General features: G+C 29.0%; 1 protein-coding gene across 3 annotated transcripts in view; it reads right to left on the reverse strand.

Annotated features, from left to right (window-relative positions):
• Window positions 1-2432: 2432 nt before the first annotated feature.
• Window positions 2433-18766, reverse strand: part of LOC108910269 (protein drumstick) — a 67268-nt gene continuing 50934 nt past the window's right edge. For 2 of the 3 annotated variants that reach the window (XM_018714825.1, XM_018714826.1), the window contains 3 exons: window positions 17630-18251; window positions 3310-3388; window positions 2433-3098 (listed from right to left, as the gene is read on the reverse strand). In XM_018714825.1, the coding sequence (XP_018570341.1) occupies window positions 3364-3388; window positions 17630-17850 (246 nt within the window). In that variant the 5' untranslated portion in view covers window positions 17851-18251 and the 3' untranslated portion in view covers window positions 2433-3098; window positions 3310-3363. Of the gene's footprint in view, window positions 3099-3309; window positions 3389-17625; window positions 18252-18766 lie in introns of those variants that run through there. The other variant, XM_018714827.1, reaches the window with a different exon arrangement.

The raw sequence follows: 18766 nt of genomic DNA on the forward strand, positions 1-18766 counted from the left end.
TAGTACTTTAAAATTATAATTTTTGAAAAACAACTAAATTGCAAATTGATAAATGTAATCTAATTGTTTAAAAATAAAAAAAAAAGAGTGTTAACTTTAAATATTTACTGTGGCCGTCCTAATCAATCTATTTCAATTTTTCAAAAACCATTTAAGAGGTTGAGCGGTCTTTTCTGTGTGAAAAAATTTTCAAGTATGTTTTACTTGAGGCTGTGCAACATTTTGAAAATTCGAAAAATTTTTTCAAAATTTTTTTGTTATTTTGCGAAAACTATCGAACCGATTTTAATGAAATTTGTTGTGTTGTTTTATTCTATATCTAAAGTTTTTTTACCAAAGTTAGAATGCCTTCGGAACAATTAAAATATTTTTAAAAAATTATCCAAAAAAAACCTTAACGTTGTGTTGTTCAGCAAAATTATAATTAGGAAATAATCAAATCAACGGCAGTATTTTTAACAAGGTCATAGCGTGCTGTTTTTACGGGAATCATGAAATAATTGTTGTTTACTGTAAGTCGTCAAAATTTTTCCTAGAATATTTCTTCAATTTTTTTATTTGAATCCCTTAAGAAAAGGTAAGTTCTACAATAAAAATTTCAAATGGCAGGGAAAATATTGTGGCGTATAAATCTATTAAATCTCTAACAACAAGTAACTAGGTACAAATTGAAAATAATTAAAGAAATGATAGGCACTACTTACCTGAGTTTATTGGATGTTGCAAACGTCCATCGTTCACGTCCACTAACCAAGGATTCATTTAAAACGATATTTATGACAATAATATAACAGAGAAGACTCAAAATTTCTTAAAGTATATGAATTGGTTGTAATTTAATTAATTATTAAGAATTCAGATGAAATAATATTTAACTTACTTAGATTTCTTTAAATCTATATGAAGATCATTTGCCACTTAGTGAGGTTAGAATTCCATCAACTAATTTTAATTTAAAGATTAAAGAATTAGTGACTATTGATAATATTTAAAATATAAATTTCCAATTAACTGAGCTTTACTACAAAAGCAAATATGGTCTTCAAAAATTATTACTTGCTGTAATTCTTCATAACAATGTCAGTTTTTGTTACTTCTATCAAATTATTCTAGTTTGAGAATCTTTTTTAAATACAAACGTTAAAATTAAAGTACAAAAGTAACCTCATGTAAATTTCATCTAGACTTTTGTCGTCTTCAAGGTCATCATAATATAGTACACATTTAAAAATGTAAAACTTGTTAATTTCTATAGAAAAAAGAGACCAGAGAGTTTAAAGAAGACAAATCACCTTGATATTTAGATTTTGACAATATTAACGTAATAAGTAAATAAGATAGTAATGAGATGACAATTTATTGTGACATACGAGGTCTGCTCACAAAATAATTTTTTGAATGTGGTTGCGCATAATGTGATCTGTAACCACCTGTTCTTGGATTCGTGAATTAGATTCTATGGTATCTTCCTCCTCGTACTTTAGGTAATTAACAAAATATAAAGCAAGAATTGTCAGATCAGTTCGTTTTTTGACCCTAACACTCCTATAGAAAGCGGTTTTCGAGATTTTAAAGCGACTTCAATAGTCAATGATTCCAAATTCGAATTTATGATATCAGCACTATAACCCCATAGCCCTGTCGCTTCATAATCCCCTAACCCCATAATCCGGGATGTGTAAGGATGGCATTACCATGAAACTCTTAGGGAACATGGATTTCATACATGGGTCCGCAGCTGTATAACTGAGATGACAAGCCCTCATAACCTCATAACTCAATAACCCCATAACCCTATAACCCTAGATGTATGAGAATGTCTGAAAGATAAACGGTACGTTCTTTACTGTAGAATCAGTTGTCATGAGCTTTATCAACAAAGCCGTTCAACTAACAGGTTACGGGGTTACAGGGTTATGGAGTTATGGGGTTTTGGGGTTATAGGGTTGTGGGGTTATGTTGCAATGAGGTCATAAATTCTAGCGTTCTCCTAATCACTGACTACTCCTGTTGGATTGAAATTTCAAAAACCGCTTTCTAAATGAGTTTCTTGGTGCTAGGGTGTTCCGCGAATTCTAACCTTAGATTCCAATGCTGCGGATCAAAATAGTATGGGATACACTATTCTGGTGCATAGCCAAGTCCATTTTTTTATGGCTCTTTGTTGTTTATAGCTAATGCTACTCCTAATACAGTCCGTACAATATTTGTTGAGATAGGATTCCAATGTCTGTCTACCTCCGGTGTCGGATGCGGTTATTCCAAGAAAGTGACGCAGGAGTCTTCTTGGAATTCTATCTCAACAAATATCGTACACACTGTAACGCTTCTGGAAGTGGTTGCAGTGAAACAATATTCACATGATAGACATTCTCGCTGAGTAAAGGGGTAAATAAAACAAATACAGTATTAGAAATACTTTTATTTCGATTTTTGCTTGGAATTAATAAATACAATGCCTAAGTAATAGTTCCGTATTAAAAATATTGCATCTTTTTTTCTACAAACTACAAAAGCCGTTGTTGTATTCTTTGCATTGCCACAAAAAATACACAACTCTCCAATAATTTACAATATATGGTCAAATTTAATTTATTATTAAATAAGTACTAATAATATAAAGCAGCACATTTTTCTATAACTGTACAAAGTTATATCTTTTATAAATAATAATGAATTGAATGATTGCACTAGATAACTTATTTTTAAACGATACCTAAAATTAAATCACAAACTAAATAACTAACACTGGCTGTATTACCACCTTGGGATTGTAAAGTAAATAATTAAACACCTAAAAAACCGAAACGAAAAAAGGAAAAATTTGAAATTAGTTTGGTTCCTAAAATAAAGTACATTTTTAGACTAGACAACAATAGTAGTCTTGGCTTAAAATTAAAAATTTCAGAAATTAGGCGATTTATAAATAAAATTTTGTTATACTTAATATTTAAAATATTTACAAAAAATGCAATAACGTAATAAATAATATGAATACTGTGACTGTAAATTAATTAAAAAGCTTATTCTTAATAAGTACTGGTTAATATCGGCTACTAAAACAATTGCATGCAGAGCTGGTGGGGTAGTGAATTGTCCTGAAAAATAAAAACAAAATTAAAACACGGCCTTCAATTTTTTCCATACTATTCGCTGTCTCAATGTTCACTTGGTGCGACAAAACTTGGTTGAAACCTTTCGTATCGTCAACACCAAGTGCTTAACTTATAAGCATTAGTGACAGGCCCCAAAATTAAGAGTATTTTTAGTATAAATTAAAAAAATAGTGTGTTAAAAAGATCATCTTACATTGCATAAAAGGAAGACAGGACTGGGTTAGCCCTTTTTCACCATAGGGGGCCTTTACCGCCAAATGCACTGATTACATCTAAAATAGTAGGTAAAAATTAGTAAATATATACAAATACAGTTAACATATATTGGAAAACTAAAACGAATATATGTACAAAATATAAAATAAAATTAATTTGTAATATACATTGTGGAGTACTATATTTTCCCCTAACCACATACTTAGAGAGAGACAAACATTTTCATTCAATAGAAAAATAAGAATAAGATTAAGGAAATATAACTCGGAGAATTTGGTTTTAAAGGAATATGTTCAAGACATTCAGCTAAATAATTTAAAATTTAGATATAATGATTTATAATGCACTGATGTACCTTAATAAAATAAATAAATTCCTAACCTTAAAAATATAATATTCATATAAAAATATAATTATTCTCTAAAATGCATTCTTGAGGAATGCATTTCATTAATGCTAAAAATTGATTAAATGTGGCTGTAACTCCACAAGGAGGCATTTTAGAGAAAAAAGTGTAAGAATAATTTTTTTTTATTTTGACCCTATTAGTACATCTTTGTATTAACAATAATTTCAGAATCTTAATTATTTTAACAAAGAATCGAGATTTCCGCTGAGTTTGAGCTATTTTTTTGAAGTTGTATGACTCCATCGTCTTCAGCGGGTCAAAATACCGTATTTTGTTAAAAAGTATATGAAAATAATTTTTTGTTGTGTGCATGTGCTATAATTTTTTCGGCATTATTACAAAAATCGTAAGTATCTAAGCTATCTAATAATAAAACGAGATAATTATTCTTTTCCTCATAGCAATTGATATTTCGACTTTCTTAGAATTCCGAGCAATATCCCTAAGTCGCACTTTAACAGCTGGTAGAACTCATAAAAAGAAGCCAATTTACCAAAAATCGTTTATATAAAAGTAATCAAATAAAGCAATTATGAACAATTATTAAAAAAAAAATTGAAATTTAAAAACTTTCCAATACAAACCTGATTTATTGTCATTTTCGACCACTCCGTTGTAAAAACATAAATTGTTTGCTTACTACTGATACTGGGTATGTCTTTTTTTTTGTAGTTTCACGATTTTGAGTGCGCTTTTCGATTTGACAGTGCTAAATAATTCGTACAGTAGTACGTGATATTATTTTTGATTTGTGGGTGTTTTGTGCAATAAAAATAGCACATTTTTATGAAAACCATGAACTAGTGGACATAACATTAACTTAAAGGGAGTATCAACGAAATGCAGCCGCAGCTTGTCGCTTGTACGCGGAAAGATTTCCCTTACAAAATCATCCGGCTCCGTGGATGTTCGTAAATTTAGTATAAGACTCCGTGACACAGGATATTTAAAGGAACAACGAGTAGGTTACGCTGGAAGACCTTCTCCACGCGAAATGATGGAGATCGAGGAAGAAATTTTAGAAATTAATGAAAACGACCCAACAACGAGCACTAGGTCCATGTTAGTAAATTTAAACAATTTATCTTCCAGCGTAACCTCCTCATCGCTCCTTTAAATACCCTGTGTCGCGGAGTCTTATAACTAAATTTACAAACATCCACGGAGCCGGATAATTTCGTAAAGGAAATGTCAAATGTCACTGTCAAATCGAAAAGCGTACTCAAAACCGTGCAACTACAAAAAAAGACATACCCAGTACCAGTATTAAACAAAAAATTTATGTTTTTACAACGGAGTGGTCGAAAATGATAATAAATCAGGTTTATATTAGGTATAGTTTCTAAATTTCAATTTTTTTAAATAATTGTTAATAATTGACCATTTTTATATAAACTATTTTTGGTAAATCGACTTTTTTGTGAGTTCTACCAGCTGTTAAAATAAATGACTCAACTTTGAGAACACCCTGTAGATACTTCAAAAGTTTGATATTTTTCTAAAAATTCAGTACTCTATATGAAATAATCTAGAATATACTAGCATTTTAAGAGTTTATATTAGAAGAATGACCACAATCCTAGGACACACGGTATATATTTTTTTTTATTTTATCTTATACAGGATATTTCGTTTTCTTTTTAAATAAAACCATCCATTTCTAGTTTACAAACAATGAATAAATACTTAAACAAAACATTAAATACGTTATAAAATCATCAAGTTTTATTTTTGCTCTTTATACAGGGTGTCTCAGTTTTAATCTATGAGACTTCGGGATCAGATAATACAACGAAAAATAATGGTATGTTGTCATATAAACTTATTTCGAAATCTCTCTTCGAGATACAGGGTGTTAATAGTTAAAAAATAATAATTTACTGTAAATACCTTCCGAAATAATGGAGGTATTTGAACTGAATTTGGTGTACGTTATACAGGGTAGGAAAGTACCGATGGTCTATCTGAAGTTACGTGAGAGCGATAAAGTAAGCCATAGAAATCCACGCGATAGAGAAGGATGGCTATAATGAAGGCGTGTCATAGTCACCGCCCGTTTCCCCCTTCCACCAATAAGATCCACTTCTTATTTGTGGAAGGGCGAAATGGGCGTTGACTATTAGACGCCTTCATTATAGCCATCCTTGTCTATCACGTGGATTTCTATGGCTTACTTTATCGCTCTCACGTAACTTCTGATAGACCATCGGCACGTTCCTACACTGTATAGGGCCAAGTTTCCATAAAATACTGTAATATCAAGACTTTTGTGCAACTAGTGGGGAAGATATCGGAAACTTATTCAACTATTTTATAAAAAAAATTGTACGGTCCTGTGCAAAATAATAATTGATATTTTCTGAAAAAGCGTGTCAATGAGAACAAAAATGCCTTTCAAATTACCCAGATACTGTGTGCTAATGGATTTTTTAAATTCCTGTTGGAAATATTTCGGCTGGTTTGAACTAATTTAAATAAAAAATAAAGTAACATCTTTCGAATCAATAATATTTCATTATTACAAGAACTTCAAGAGAATCATTAATTTTCACGTAAAAGTTAACTTATTAGGCTTTCCTCAATTAGTTGAAGAAGATTTTTATTTGATGCTAGACCTTTAGCCTTATAAGGAGGAATATGTGGTTGCAATTAGATAGGGATACTTTCGGAAACTTTTAATCCTCAAGGAATTCACTTTTGATATGGCTGACAATATAATTTGGAAGTATTTATATTTACATTTTTATTCTTGTTTTATTTTTTATTATTTTATATACTTTTTGCTATTTTTTATTGTTTAGGTGGACTTTAGTTGCTTGAGTGATTATTGAAGGTTTTTATTTTATAATTTCTTCACGTATCTTGGAAATGTATCAATTTTTGGACCATATTACAATGCACTTTTAACATTACGTGAAATTAGGTACATGACAATCATTTGAAAATACCACAAATAAGTAATTACAAACAATAAGTCAATTCACTTTATTTAATAATTACTTTTATATCTTTCAGGACCACAGATGTGAAAAAAAAAGAATATATGTGCCTCAGGATTAAAGTATCTTTGAATCCTCGTATTGTGAAAACTTTATCCTCGAGGTTAAAACATTTTAGTCTCTTGATATACGAAAAACTATTGTCAGTAGATGGCCTACTTGAGAAAAAAACGTGCACATCTTAAGCGTTTTCGGCGAAAATAAAAGACAACGATCGGCAAAATCAAATCACGTTTACGTTTGCCTCAGAACTGTATAATTACACGTTTAAGACTGTACACTTGCAAGAAGTCAGATAATGACTTTAATGCTCAGTACGTACCGCCACTGTCACGACTGACTAATATATCTCCTCATTTGTATACATCGAGAGATTTATACGAGACACAACATTATGCTGGCCTTTTTTTGTTTTGTTTCGTTAAATAAAAAACTCGAAAAGAGCGGACGATTAGTAAAAATTATGTGCGGGGCTTAAAAGCAATTTATTATAAGTAATAAACTGGATTTAACATGGTCTGTTGGCTGTCTATACGGTAATATATTCTCAAAAATTTACTGTCCTCAATTATTTGGCAGTGCAAGGAATAGTTTTAATTTTCTGTGACTAATTCTTACCGGCCGACGACAAAAGACACAGTCGGAATAATAAAATTCGCGGCTGTAAAATTGTCTCAATGCAAACGCTGAAAGGGAAAGTCTTTTTATTCTCTATCTAGGCCAGTTTGAGCCATAAATTATAATACGCATAAAAGGGCTGTTAACTCAGATGTATCTCTTTTTTTTTTGTTATAAATATGCAATTATGATATTTTTTAAAACTGTTGCCCCGAACACAAATAATGAAGTACTGTTAAGAAAGTTTTATGTACAAACAATTGTGAACTAATTTTTAAAAAATTGTATAATCTATGGATATTTGATATATGGAATAGGCATGCCGCTATCGTTATCGTTATCATTGCCATTATCGTTGTCGTTATCATACTTTATCTTATCATTATCATAACATTGTCATTGTCGTTGTCATTGGCATTGTCATTATCATTATCAATATATATTGTTATTACTAAGCTAAATAGCTTAATGAAATTTTATTCTAATAAAATGGTGATATTCACCATCTTCTACTGTTTTTAAAAAGCTATATTAACTTGTTTTTTCTTAATAATATTCTATTTTAATGAGAAAATTAACAAACAAATCATAGCACAAAATTGAAAAAGAACTAATTAAATTTCAAATAGTAGAATTCAGGGAAAATTTTAGCAAAATATGTACCAACTATTTTGTGGGTGTGTCTCACCCCATATAATTTCTACGTTATCTAATTTTATTGAATATTTTATCTATCTAAGAAGCTATAAAACAATATAAAGGGTGGTCCATTACTGTGACAGCAGCACTTATCTAGTGGGAGCCACAAACAAAATATTTAAATAAATGTTATTAGATGACAGTGATAACAAATATAATTTTGCATATTTGAACTTATCAGAATATTCATTTACAGTGATACATGTCCAATTTAGTTGAGGTATTACCAAATTATTTTTAAAAAATTTTGAAAATTTGTACTATCTTTCAAAATGCTAATAGAATCTAAATATTTTAGTGCGGATACGTATACACACAAATCTCAAATTTCAAATTTCATATTACATATTCTTCAGTTTTCCCAAAACCCAATATTTAATTCGACTCGTATTGTATACAAATTTATTCCCAATTACTGTATTAAGTCCATTTAAGCAAATTTAAGAGAAATTTTATTTTTTTATAAATACTGCCAAAAAGGCACCAATATCCACTATTAAATACTTCAGTAAGTATTCTTCAACAGTCTCAATGAACATACTCGACAAACCTCGTCGATTTTTTCGAATTACAAGGTGCTAGAGTTTAAAAAAAACGTTTTCTCCAATTATCTTGTGAATGTAAAGGAGTAGCATTTTTTGCCTGAAGGAGTTTGTTAAATTGCTGTCTACAAACATGACAATTTTCACGTTGATAGATCTAGCAGGGATATACTTATTGGGTGCATTTTGCTATTTTCTTAAAAAAGTAATGACACGCCAATATTAATGGCAATATTCCACCATTTATAGCATCCTGAGGAAAACTGTTCACAAAAATTAAATAATAAAAAAAATCCTAAATTTTTAAGCGATTTTCAAAAGGTATAGCTTAATATAAGGAAAAATTGTCGTAGAGTAATCACAAGAAATCTTGCGGGAAAACAATTTTCAAAATGTTTGTTTCCTTTTCAAAAGCTCCATAGGCTGTAATAAAAATTTTTTGGAAGTACCACCCATCAGCTTTTTTAATCTGATTCATACTCTTTAATTTCAGTTGTTCAAGAGCTTTGTCCCATGATTTGTCGCCGAGTTATCGTCCGTCATTCAAAGCAAATGACCTTTTTGGCTTTGATAATGAATTATTCAGGAACTAATGGCCGTAAGTTTTGAATATTTTAAAGCATCCTTTATAAGACGTTCTTATCGTTTCTTGGAAAGAACATTTTTCGATGTAGGAAACTTGATCCAAAGTTAAAAAATTGCGTTTTTAAAGATTTTCGCTAAACTTGAGAAAACTTTATAAATAATGAATACACTATTTTTAATCTCAAAATACACCAAAGAAACCCTCAAAAGTTCAAACCGTTCAAACAATTTTCTTTCATTGTAATCCGAATTAATGAAATAATTGAAATCGTTACTTTTGCTAAAAATCAATTAAAGGACAAATTTTGAATTTTTTTCATTGTTTTAAATTGAAAATTCTTTTTTTAACAATCTTTTTTCCATCAAATATCGAAAAAACAGAAAACATTTAAAAAAATATATTTTTTTATATTTCCTGCATTTCGAAACCAATAATGTTTTACTTAAATTGACCTTCTCTATACGCTACCGAAGTTTTACTCATTAAAACGGAAATTCGATATACAGGGTGATTGCATCTTATCCAAAAAGATTTGGGAATAGATGCGTAATGAGAAATGGAGTTAATATCGTAAAAAATAATTGTAAAATCCTCATAGTTTTCGAATCATTGAAGTTGTAGTATTTTCAACCTTTACATCGCCGGACTACTGTCCAATGCGATGTTAGTATTTACGTTTTTGCGATAGTGTTTACATTAGATTTTCAAGTGTCAAAATGGTTTACGTGGTAAACTGGGTAGGACACAAATGTGTTTACACGTCGGTGGACAAAATTTTGAACAGTTGTTGTAACATCAGGTGTGTCAAATTATTTTATTAATTAAAACCACAAATAAATTTAATTAATTAATAATAATAGTGGCAAAAGCAGTTGAATTTGCTGATTAAAATTGATGTTATAAAATTTATTTATTTCTTTCCTTGCGAAAGAAGTTCTTTCATTTTTTTGTTCGTTCATTTTTAATTACACTTTGCCGCCGTGCCGGACGCTGACTGCATGCTTTGCCTTGCGTACGGTCAGGTTTTACAGTCGACCAGTTTCCAGTGCCGTGCAGAAGTGTATTTTTAAATCATTTTCGAACTGCCTTTTTGATTTTTTTTACAATTGTATTTGTAGTAATCCCCTGTACAATCAATTTTTTTTTCTTGGATAAGTTCTGAATTACCCTGTATAATAAATAAATAATATTAAAAAAATATCTTAATAAACACTTTTAGTGCTGTTTTAATTCATTAACAGTATACCTTATCCTGATGTTTTTACATAAAAGTACTTCATTCGGATGAACTTTCTTAATGATTTTAAACTTCCTGCGTAATAACACAAGTAATTATTTAAATACGTGAATAACCTACGTCAAACTGTTAATCCGTAATCTAGGACAATATATGTAAGTATTTTTGCGATTATGTCGAGAAGATTTATTAAAGAGAAAATAAAGAAATAATAGCGACTTGCCACTAAATAATAACAATAATAATAACCTGCGCTGAATTAAAAAAATTGACACATTACTACAGTGGGTTGAGAGCAAATGGAGCTGACATTTTGTAAATTCGTTAACACATTTGTAGGTTATGGATTGTATCAAGAGCTGTTATCAATGTGCTTAACATCTTAATAGAGGTGAGCAAACTGCCCATTAACATCAACAGTAATAATATTTTGTTTACACCGTGCTCAATAAAAAAACTATTATATTCAAATTCTAGTGCTAAATTTGTTATAACTTCCCACACGAGCGTTTGATGTGTCCGATGTTCTTTTATTTTTCAAAATCTCGAGTAGGCTGTGGACGACGCGAACGGTGACGTTACAAAATCGTGTGTATCCACGCAGTTCTGCCTCCAAATCTCGAAAAGACTTCGCAACAAGTTAATAAAACGTATCACACGTCAATACCATAAAAATATATGGCATATATGCAATAGTGAGGTATATAAATTTTATAAAAGATAGACAACTGTAAATATGAGATTATTTTTGTAATGTTTAGGGCTATTTATACTTTATGACTATTGTAAAGCACGGCCTTGTGTAACAGAAAAAAATGTAAATATTTGTACGTTTTTTAATTATGTAAATTATGTCAAACCAAACGTCAGGAGTGGTGCAACATGCATAAGTAATAGATAACACGATTTAGAATAATAGGAAGCGTCTATAAAACAATTAACTTTAATTGCTCAAGTTCTAACCATTATTTATTTGGTAACACATGCGGGTGGTCGCTTCCATTGCGAAATAAAAATGTTTCATTTTAATGCATTAAATCATGAATTATAGAACCCATCTTATACATTGTGTGCCAAATTTGATGGGCAATGAAATAAACACAAAAAACAATACCATGCATCTCCGCTTCACTTTTTCGCTGTGCAGGTTGAGTATTCAATATCCCGACAACTTGCAGATAAAAATGATACCTATGTTAGTTGATACACACTAATAGTAAATAAAAAATATCGTCATTATGAGTCAAAATCAATAGAAACCTAACTTATCTAGTACTGTTCACATAATCAGCTTTTAGGTGATACCTGTGTAGAGACTACTTAAGCCAATGTGAACATTTACTAACAAATATTCAGAGAATTCACAAATATTCGTCTACGTATGTGTGAATCAAGAAAAGTAATCCAAGATAGTTTCATGTAAAAAAGTATATAAAATAGGTTCTCAAACAAAGCTGAAAAATTTTCAGTGCCAATAATGAAACACAAGCAGCTGGTAGGCTTAATTATCACAGAAATAAATGAGATTTAAATCACGACTACCACAGTTTATCAAACGTCGTTAACATTTTTAAATATTAACAAAAAATAATGTGAAAAAAACTTCCTGTATTGTTTTATTTTTGTGTGAAATCATTACTTAACAGGAAATTAAAAAATATATAAAACTAAAACGAATTTTGCGGATAAATGTGACGTGCTAAACTATGACTTAATTACCTACGTCTATTAATAGGAAGTCCAACTAAAAACTCATAGTACTACGCGAGACAGAGACCAGTTACATAAATATAAGTTTTTAGTGAAATTCAGTGATAAAATGCTACTCATTTTTTTTTATACAAATATTATCAAATGTTAAATTACATATTTTCACATTAACGTACATAAGATTATATTCACAATTTCATTAACAGTAAGTTTTAACGGCCTGACTAACGTTAAAATCTTAAAAAAGTTGGTTTAACTTCCCAAACTTTTCTTTGATAAACTTGGAAGGAAAATAACTTTTAATCAGTGTTAAAAAAATTAAAGCACTCTTAATATAGATACACTACATAATTATTCGATAGAGTGGACTGTATAAACTCTTGTGCTGATTTGAATAATTTTCTTTATTTCCTGAATGTTGTACAACTAAATAAATAGATTAATAGAATTTAGAAAAACATGTCATCATTTTAATTTGATTTTTTAACAACTTTTTTTTTCGTGTTGCTCTGCAACCGTCTCGATACAAATTTAGATCATATAAAATGTATTAACATACAAAATACTTTACCATACTCCCCACCTTGAACTATTTTAGTTCAATAATAAATACATTTATACTCGTTTATGAATATTTGAACTAAAACTGATTAATTATACTCCAATATAACAATGATTATTACCGAAATTATTGTTTAATATGCACAAAAAAAAATTTATGCGAACGGAAAAAATTGTAGGCCGATATCTTAGGCTCGCCAAATTTCGTGAAAGTTTAAAATGTCAGAAATTTTTTTTTACTTGCCTTTATAGGAAATTTAATTCTCTACAAAAAGGCCCTTAAAAGAAATCAGTCGAATTAATAATTTCTGAGATAATGACAATTTTAGTAGAAAAATTGACGTTTTCACAATATTTATGTTTTTTATAGAGATAAAAAGTGATTGTTTAAATATCTATTTTGTAGGAAATTCAATTCTCTACAAAAAGATTCTTAGGAGAAATCATGTCAAATTAATAGTTTTTGAGATAATGGCAAGCTTAGTAGAAAAATTTATATTTTTCACAATATTTACGTTTTTTATGGATAAATAGTGATTGTTTAAAGATCTATTTTATAAGAAATTTAATTCTCTACAAAAAGGTCCTTAGGAGAAATCATAACAAATTAATAGTTTTTGAGATAATAGCAATTTTAATTAAATATAGTTATTTTTTTATTTTCGATGGAGAAAAGAAAATTGTAAAATAGGTATATATTTTTAAAATATTCTCAAAAGACAATTCTCATTTCTATTTATTTTAATATCATATATGTATATATTGAAACTGTGATTCTAATAATGTTTATTTTTTCTACTAAAATTGTCATTATCTCAAAAACTATTTAAACTATATTTAAACAATCACTTTTTAATCTATAAAAAACATAAATATTGTGAAAAACGTCAATTTTCTTACTAAAATTGCCATTATCTTAGAAATTATTAGTTCGACAGATTTTTTCTAACGACCTTTTTTGTAGAGAATTAAATTTCCTTTAAAAGCAGGTACAAAAAAAAATTTCTGACACTTTAAACTTGACGAAATTTGGCGAGCCTAAGATAGCGACCTAAAATTTTTTCTTTTCGCATAATTTTTTTTTTATGCATAATGAACAATATTTTTGGTGTTAATAATAAAAATTTAAAAAAAAAAGCGGATTTTAGGCCCACCCTAATGATTATAAAAATACTCTAAAAACTCTTATCTAATACATTTTTACCCAAATCTGCATTGCATTTATTTTATGATAAATCTACTAACTAATCAATTTAGCTTTTTAATTCAAGTTTATTTTTTGGTTAACTCTCGTTTAAGTACAAACTTCAAGAAAATTTGATTAGATAACCTCTGCTTTAACAATAAAACTTTTAAATATGTGCAAAACTGTACTTATAATTTCGTTACAATTATAAGATTTATAAGTCACAACCAAATAATTTCACTAAATACAAAAAATTAAGCTCTTTTAACTACGATGTCTGATGAACCGGCAAAAAATTACTAATCTACTAATTTCGCTGTAATCAAGTCTGATTAAAAATTAACTCAGTAATTGTTAAATTTGAATCCTATTAGAGAACATTTAAATCTAAATTATTCTTATATGGTCATAATAAAGTAAAGTAACTTAATACTCATAAAACTGATCTAGTATTCATATAATATAGAAAAATATTTTCACTTGGTGAAAAATTGATACATTATTAAGTACAATGTACCTAAGTGAAACTTCATTCAATTTTTTTTTTTTTTATTGTAACGGGTTATTATAAGTTCACTGCATGATGAGTATGGCTAATAGTCTTACATCAACCGAAATACTCTTAGTAAGAGACTTCATTTTTTAAATTTTCTACATTTGCCCAAAAAAAAAATTGTATGAGAGAATATGTTACATATTATAACCCCGAAGAGCACATTTCCGTAAGTTTCTGTCAACAATGTAGTAAATAGCGGGCCTTTATTTTTAGAACATTGCTCCTATATTTACAACTTTGTTTGCAGAAAGATAATTGAACTACTTAAAAAAATATTGTTTGCAATCTTATGCATTAACAAAACATTTCAAAAGCAACAATTTGATGTTATTTTAGTGATATCATTGTAAAATAATGTGACTTATGGGAATAATACCATTAAAAAATAGTTTGAATCGCTAAAGAAATAAATGTAGTAGCATTAGTAGCACATTTTATTTTAAATTAAACAGAAACATAATTATTAAATTAAACTAAATTGAAAATTGAATTAGACAAAATATTCTATATGTCAACCAACTGTTAACAAATACACCAAAATTTGTCAGAAAAAGTGACAGACTTAAAGTTATTTTTACATAATTAAAAATAAATTTGATTAGCGCTTTTCGCACTAAAACCAATGCAATTCAAAAAGTTGCCAAGTCAATTTAACACATGTTGAGTGTATTATAGCACGATACGTATCTGGATGTATATTTTCCGCATTTTAGTTCTTCGGATATAAAATATTATTATTTACACTGAACAAACAATTTATTTAAAAGAATCAGATGAAAGTCGGTGCTTACACCGAGCAAATATTTTTCTTTCCTTTATTAAAACATATCGTCATAAAAAGTGTGTTTTATTTGTTTATTTTTTCAGTTCGTTCACTTTTTCCTCTCTATTTATTAGGTATTTTGTAAAAATTGTGAAAAACTGTGAAAAAAATTTAAAAATTGATAAAATAAACTATCGAGCCAGAAGGATCAGTTAAGAGATATTTTTTATGATATTAGTTTTGACTAACCAAAAAAGTCACACAGAAAAAATCAAAGAAATAGAAAATGCATTCAATAAATCGTTGATATTTCGAAAATCAGCTTATTTTCATGTTCTGAACTCATCAATGACGTTTCGTTTTAAATTATTTTTCACAGTTGTAATTTATTTTTAAAAAACAGTGTGTAGTAAAAAATTATGTCACAAATAAGTAGCTTCGGTTCATAGCTACAGTTTATGTTTCGAGGATCAATCAGCTCTTTTTTTGGTAAGGAAAAATATTTTCAACAAAATGACACATAGTCCAGACGGTATCTGTTTCAAAAAGCCATATTTGGGTGAATCGTATATCCACGGAGATTTTTGGCTTTTTGGCTTTCAAATATCACTAGAAATGGAAATTTTTCTATGCGCATAAAAAAAAACGTGGGCTTAACTTTTGGCGGCACAATATGTTAAAAAAATTCGAAAAATGTCATATTTTTCTTTCTATTTAATTATGTATCTTTTCAAGAGTTGATTTTAGGCTAAAATGAAAGAGGAAAAAAATGTTTGCAATTAAATTTTTTACAAAACACGTCTAGTTACAAATCGAATGAATTATGTTTATTATGGTAAAAATCGAAAAAATCGCAAAAATGGGGTTAAAAAACAATACTTCTAAGGGATTTTTTGGGGTATTTAAATTGGGTATAGGACCTTTATACTTGGCTCAAAAAAACTTCATGTTATGTAGAATTATCACACCAAATTTCATCAAAATCGGTTCCATAGATTTTGCATAATAATTTTGCAATGCAGATTTTGAAAAAAATTGCAAATTTTTAAAATTTTGCACAGCAAAAACCAAGGCCCTTAAATACTTAACTACTTAATACTTAAATTTAATCACATATAGAAGGGCTCTCAAGCTTTCAAACTTTTTTTGAAAAATTCGAATTCGTCAATTAGGAGAGCTGTGGCGCTTGTTTAAACATTTGTCGAATTTTATTTATTTTATTTTATTTTCAAGTATCTAAGGGCCTTGGTTTTTGCTGTGCAAAATTTTGAATATTTGCAAATTTGTTTTCAAAATCTGGATTGCAAAATTATTATGCAAAATCTGTCGAACCGATTTTGATGAAATTTGGTGTGTATATAATTCTACATAGCATGAAATTTTTTTGAGCCAAGTATAAAGGTCCTATACCCAATTTAAATACCCCAAAAAAAATCCCTAAAAAGTATTGTTGTTTAACCGCATTTTTGCGATTTTTTCGATTTTTACCATAATAATCATGATTCATTCGATTTGTAACTAGACCTGTTTTGTAAAAAATTTAATTGCAAACATTTTTTTCCTCTTAAATTTTTGCCTAAAATCAACTCTTGAAAAGATACATAATTAAATATGAAGAAAAATATGACATTTTTCGAATTTTTTTAATATATTGTGCCGCCAAAAGTTAAGCCCACGTTTTTTTTATGCGCATAAAAAAATTTTCATTTCTAGTGATATTTGAAAGCCAAAAAGCCAAAAATCTCCGTGGATATACAATTCACCCAAACCAAAACAGGTTTGGGTGAATGGTCTAACATGACTCTATGAATAAGATGAAAATCAATAAACATCTTTAATACACATTTAAAGAGTTGAATAAGTCTTTTTCTAAATATGATTAGACTAATAGTTTCTAAGAAGTTTTAATTTTTTTTTTTTTTTTGTAAAATGAAATGCTTCATCTAAATTGTTAATCATTAAAACGATAAATGTAATAAAACAAAAATTAAATAAAAATATAAACATGAAATTATATTTTTTAACAATGTGTCTTTTTCTAAGGCAGCATTTTGGAAGCATCTAGTTAACCTCGTTTTGATTCTATTAATTTTATACACCTAATTACGATCATTCTGTATTTATTTTTAAATATTTTCTAAACAGGCATAATTCGAAAATGTTAAATGCTAAACCACTGAGTTTTTTTTTTATTGAAATATTATTGTAGCACCATGAAATCATTTTAAATCTATGGTAAAAAGTAACTAACTTATTGAATTGATTATCAAATAAAAAAACCAGAACCTTGTTCACAATAACAAAACGGTATCTCATAAATAAAATGTAAATTATTTAGCCAAATTTCCATTAACGCAACATAATCAAATACCGGGTAATAAAAGTGTAATCCTAAATTATAAACACCAAAACAAAACCAATGAACCCTCACCTGTGCTGCTTGAGGTTATCCTGTCGCTTGAAACTCTTCCCGCACACTTCACAACTGAAAGTTAACTCTGGACTCTTGTGGGTCCTCTCGTGGATCATCAGATTGTATGGTTTGGTGAACCGCCTCTGGCAGTATTTACAGATAAATTCGCACTTTGATCGCATTTTTCTACGGAATTGTCCTCCACTCACGTCGTTATCAATCTGCATAATGGCGAACATCTTGCCTTATTTTTATCTTTATTAGCACCTCCTCGGCTGCCAGATATCTCCAGGTATTTTATTATCTCCAATTTTCCTTGATTATTTTGAAACAGTGAGGTGTCTAGGATCTGGTGAGATGAATTTCGGGAATCTCGATTTTTTTCTGGGTACGCAAAGCGTATGATCAATTGATCTTTCTGCGGGAAATCGAATTAGGTGGTTGTTTATTTATAGATATATCCACACGCCGAACGTGAGGATGATCTAATGATTTCGTTTGCAGTTTATGGCGGTATTAATATCCTATTATTTGTGTAACGGAAACTCTTCTGTGTGTTTAATTACTGATGTTCGGTGATAAGGTGAAGGAAACATCTAGCTGTCAGGGCCCGTCACACTTTCCCGGTAATGTTGGCAACCTGAAAAATGGAAGTGATAAGGTTAGTTTATATTCGATAACATTTTTTATGTATTTCCCGTTTTGTTTATCGTGTGACTGTCTTAGATAATTTTAAAGTGGTGCAAAGCGTGATTTCTTAAAATTATACAGAGTGACACAGTTTAACACGCATTGTTTCCCTTTTCTTATGGAGGTAAGTACATTTTATTCATGTAAAACGTGACAAAAATAAATATCTGCATTGTTTTTCAGAAAAACGTATCAAAATCAATATCAGGGATAATAGAGTATAAAGAAATAAGATGATCTGAGACAAATAAGACCCTCATTTTTAAAATCCCACAAAACGACTTCCGATTGAAATGTAAGCATACAGAATTATGATGTACGCATATAAAAAACATTTAACCATAAACTTTCTGTAATCTAGCAGTTGCAAAATATTTGCCATGGAGTATATTTTATTTATTACAACTATTTTGCTATGTACCTTAACGGTGGTATAGAATTTTTATTATATATATATTATATATT

This window comes from Anoplophora glabripennis, unplaced genomic scaffold (assembly GCF_000390285.2).
Source record: "Anoplophora glabripennis isolate ALB-LARVAE unplaced genomic scaffold, Agla_2.0 scaffold436, whole genome shotgun sequence".
Classification (NCBI taxonomy): Eukaryota; Metazoa; Arthropoda; class Insecta; order Coleoptera; family Cerambycidae; genus Anoplophora; species Anoplophora glabripennis.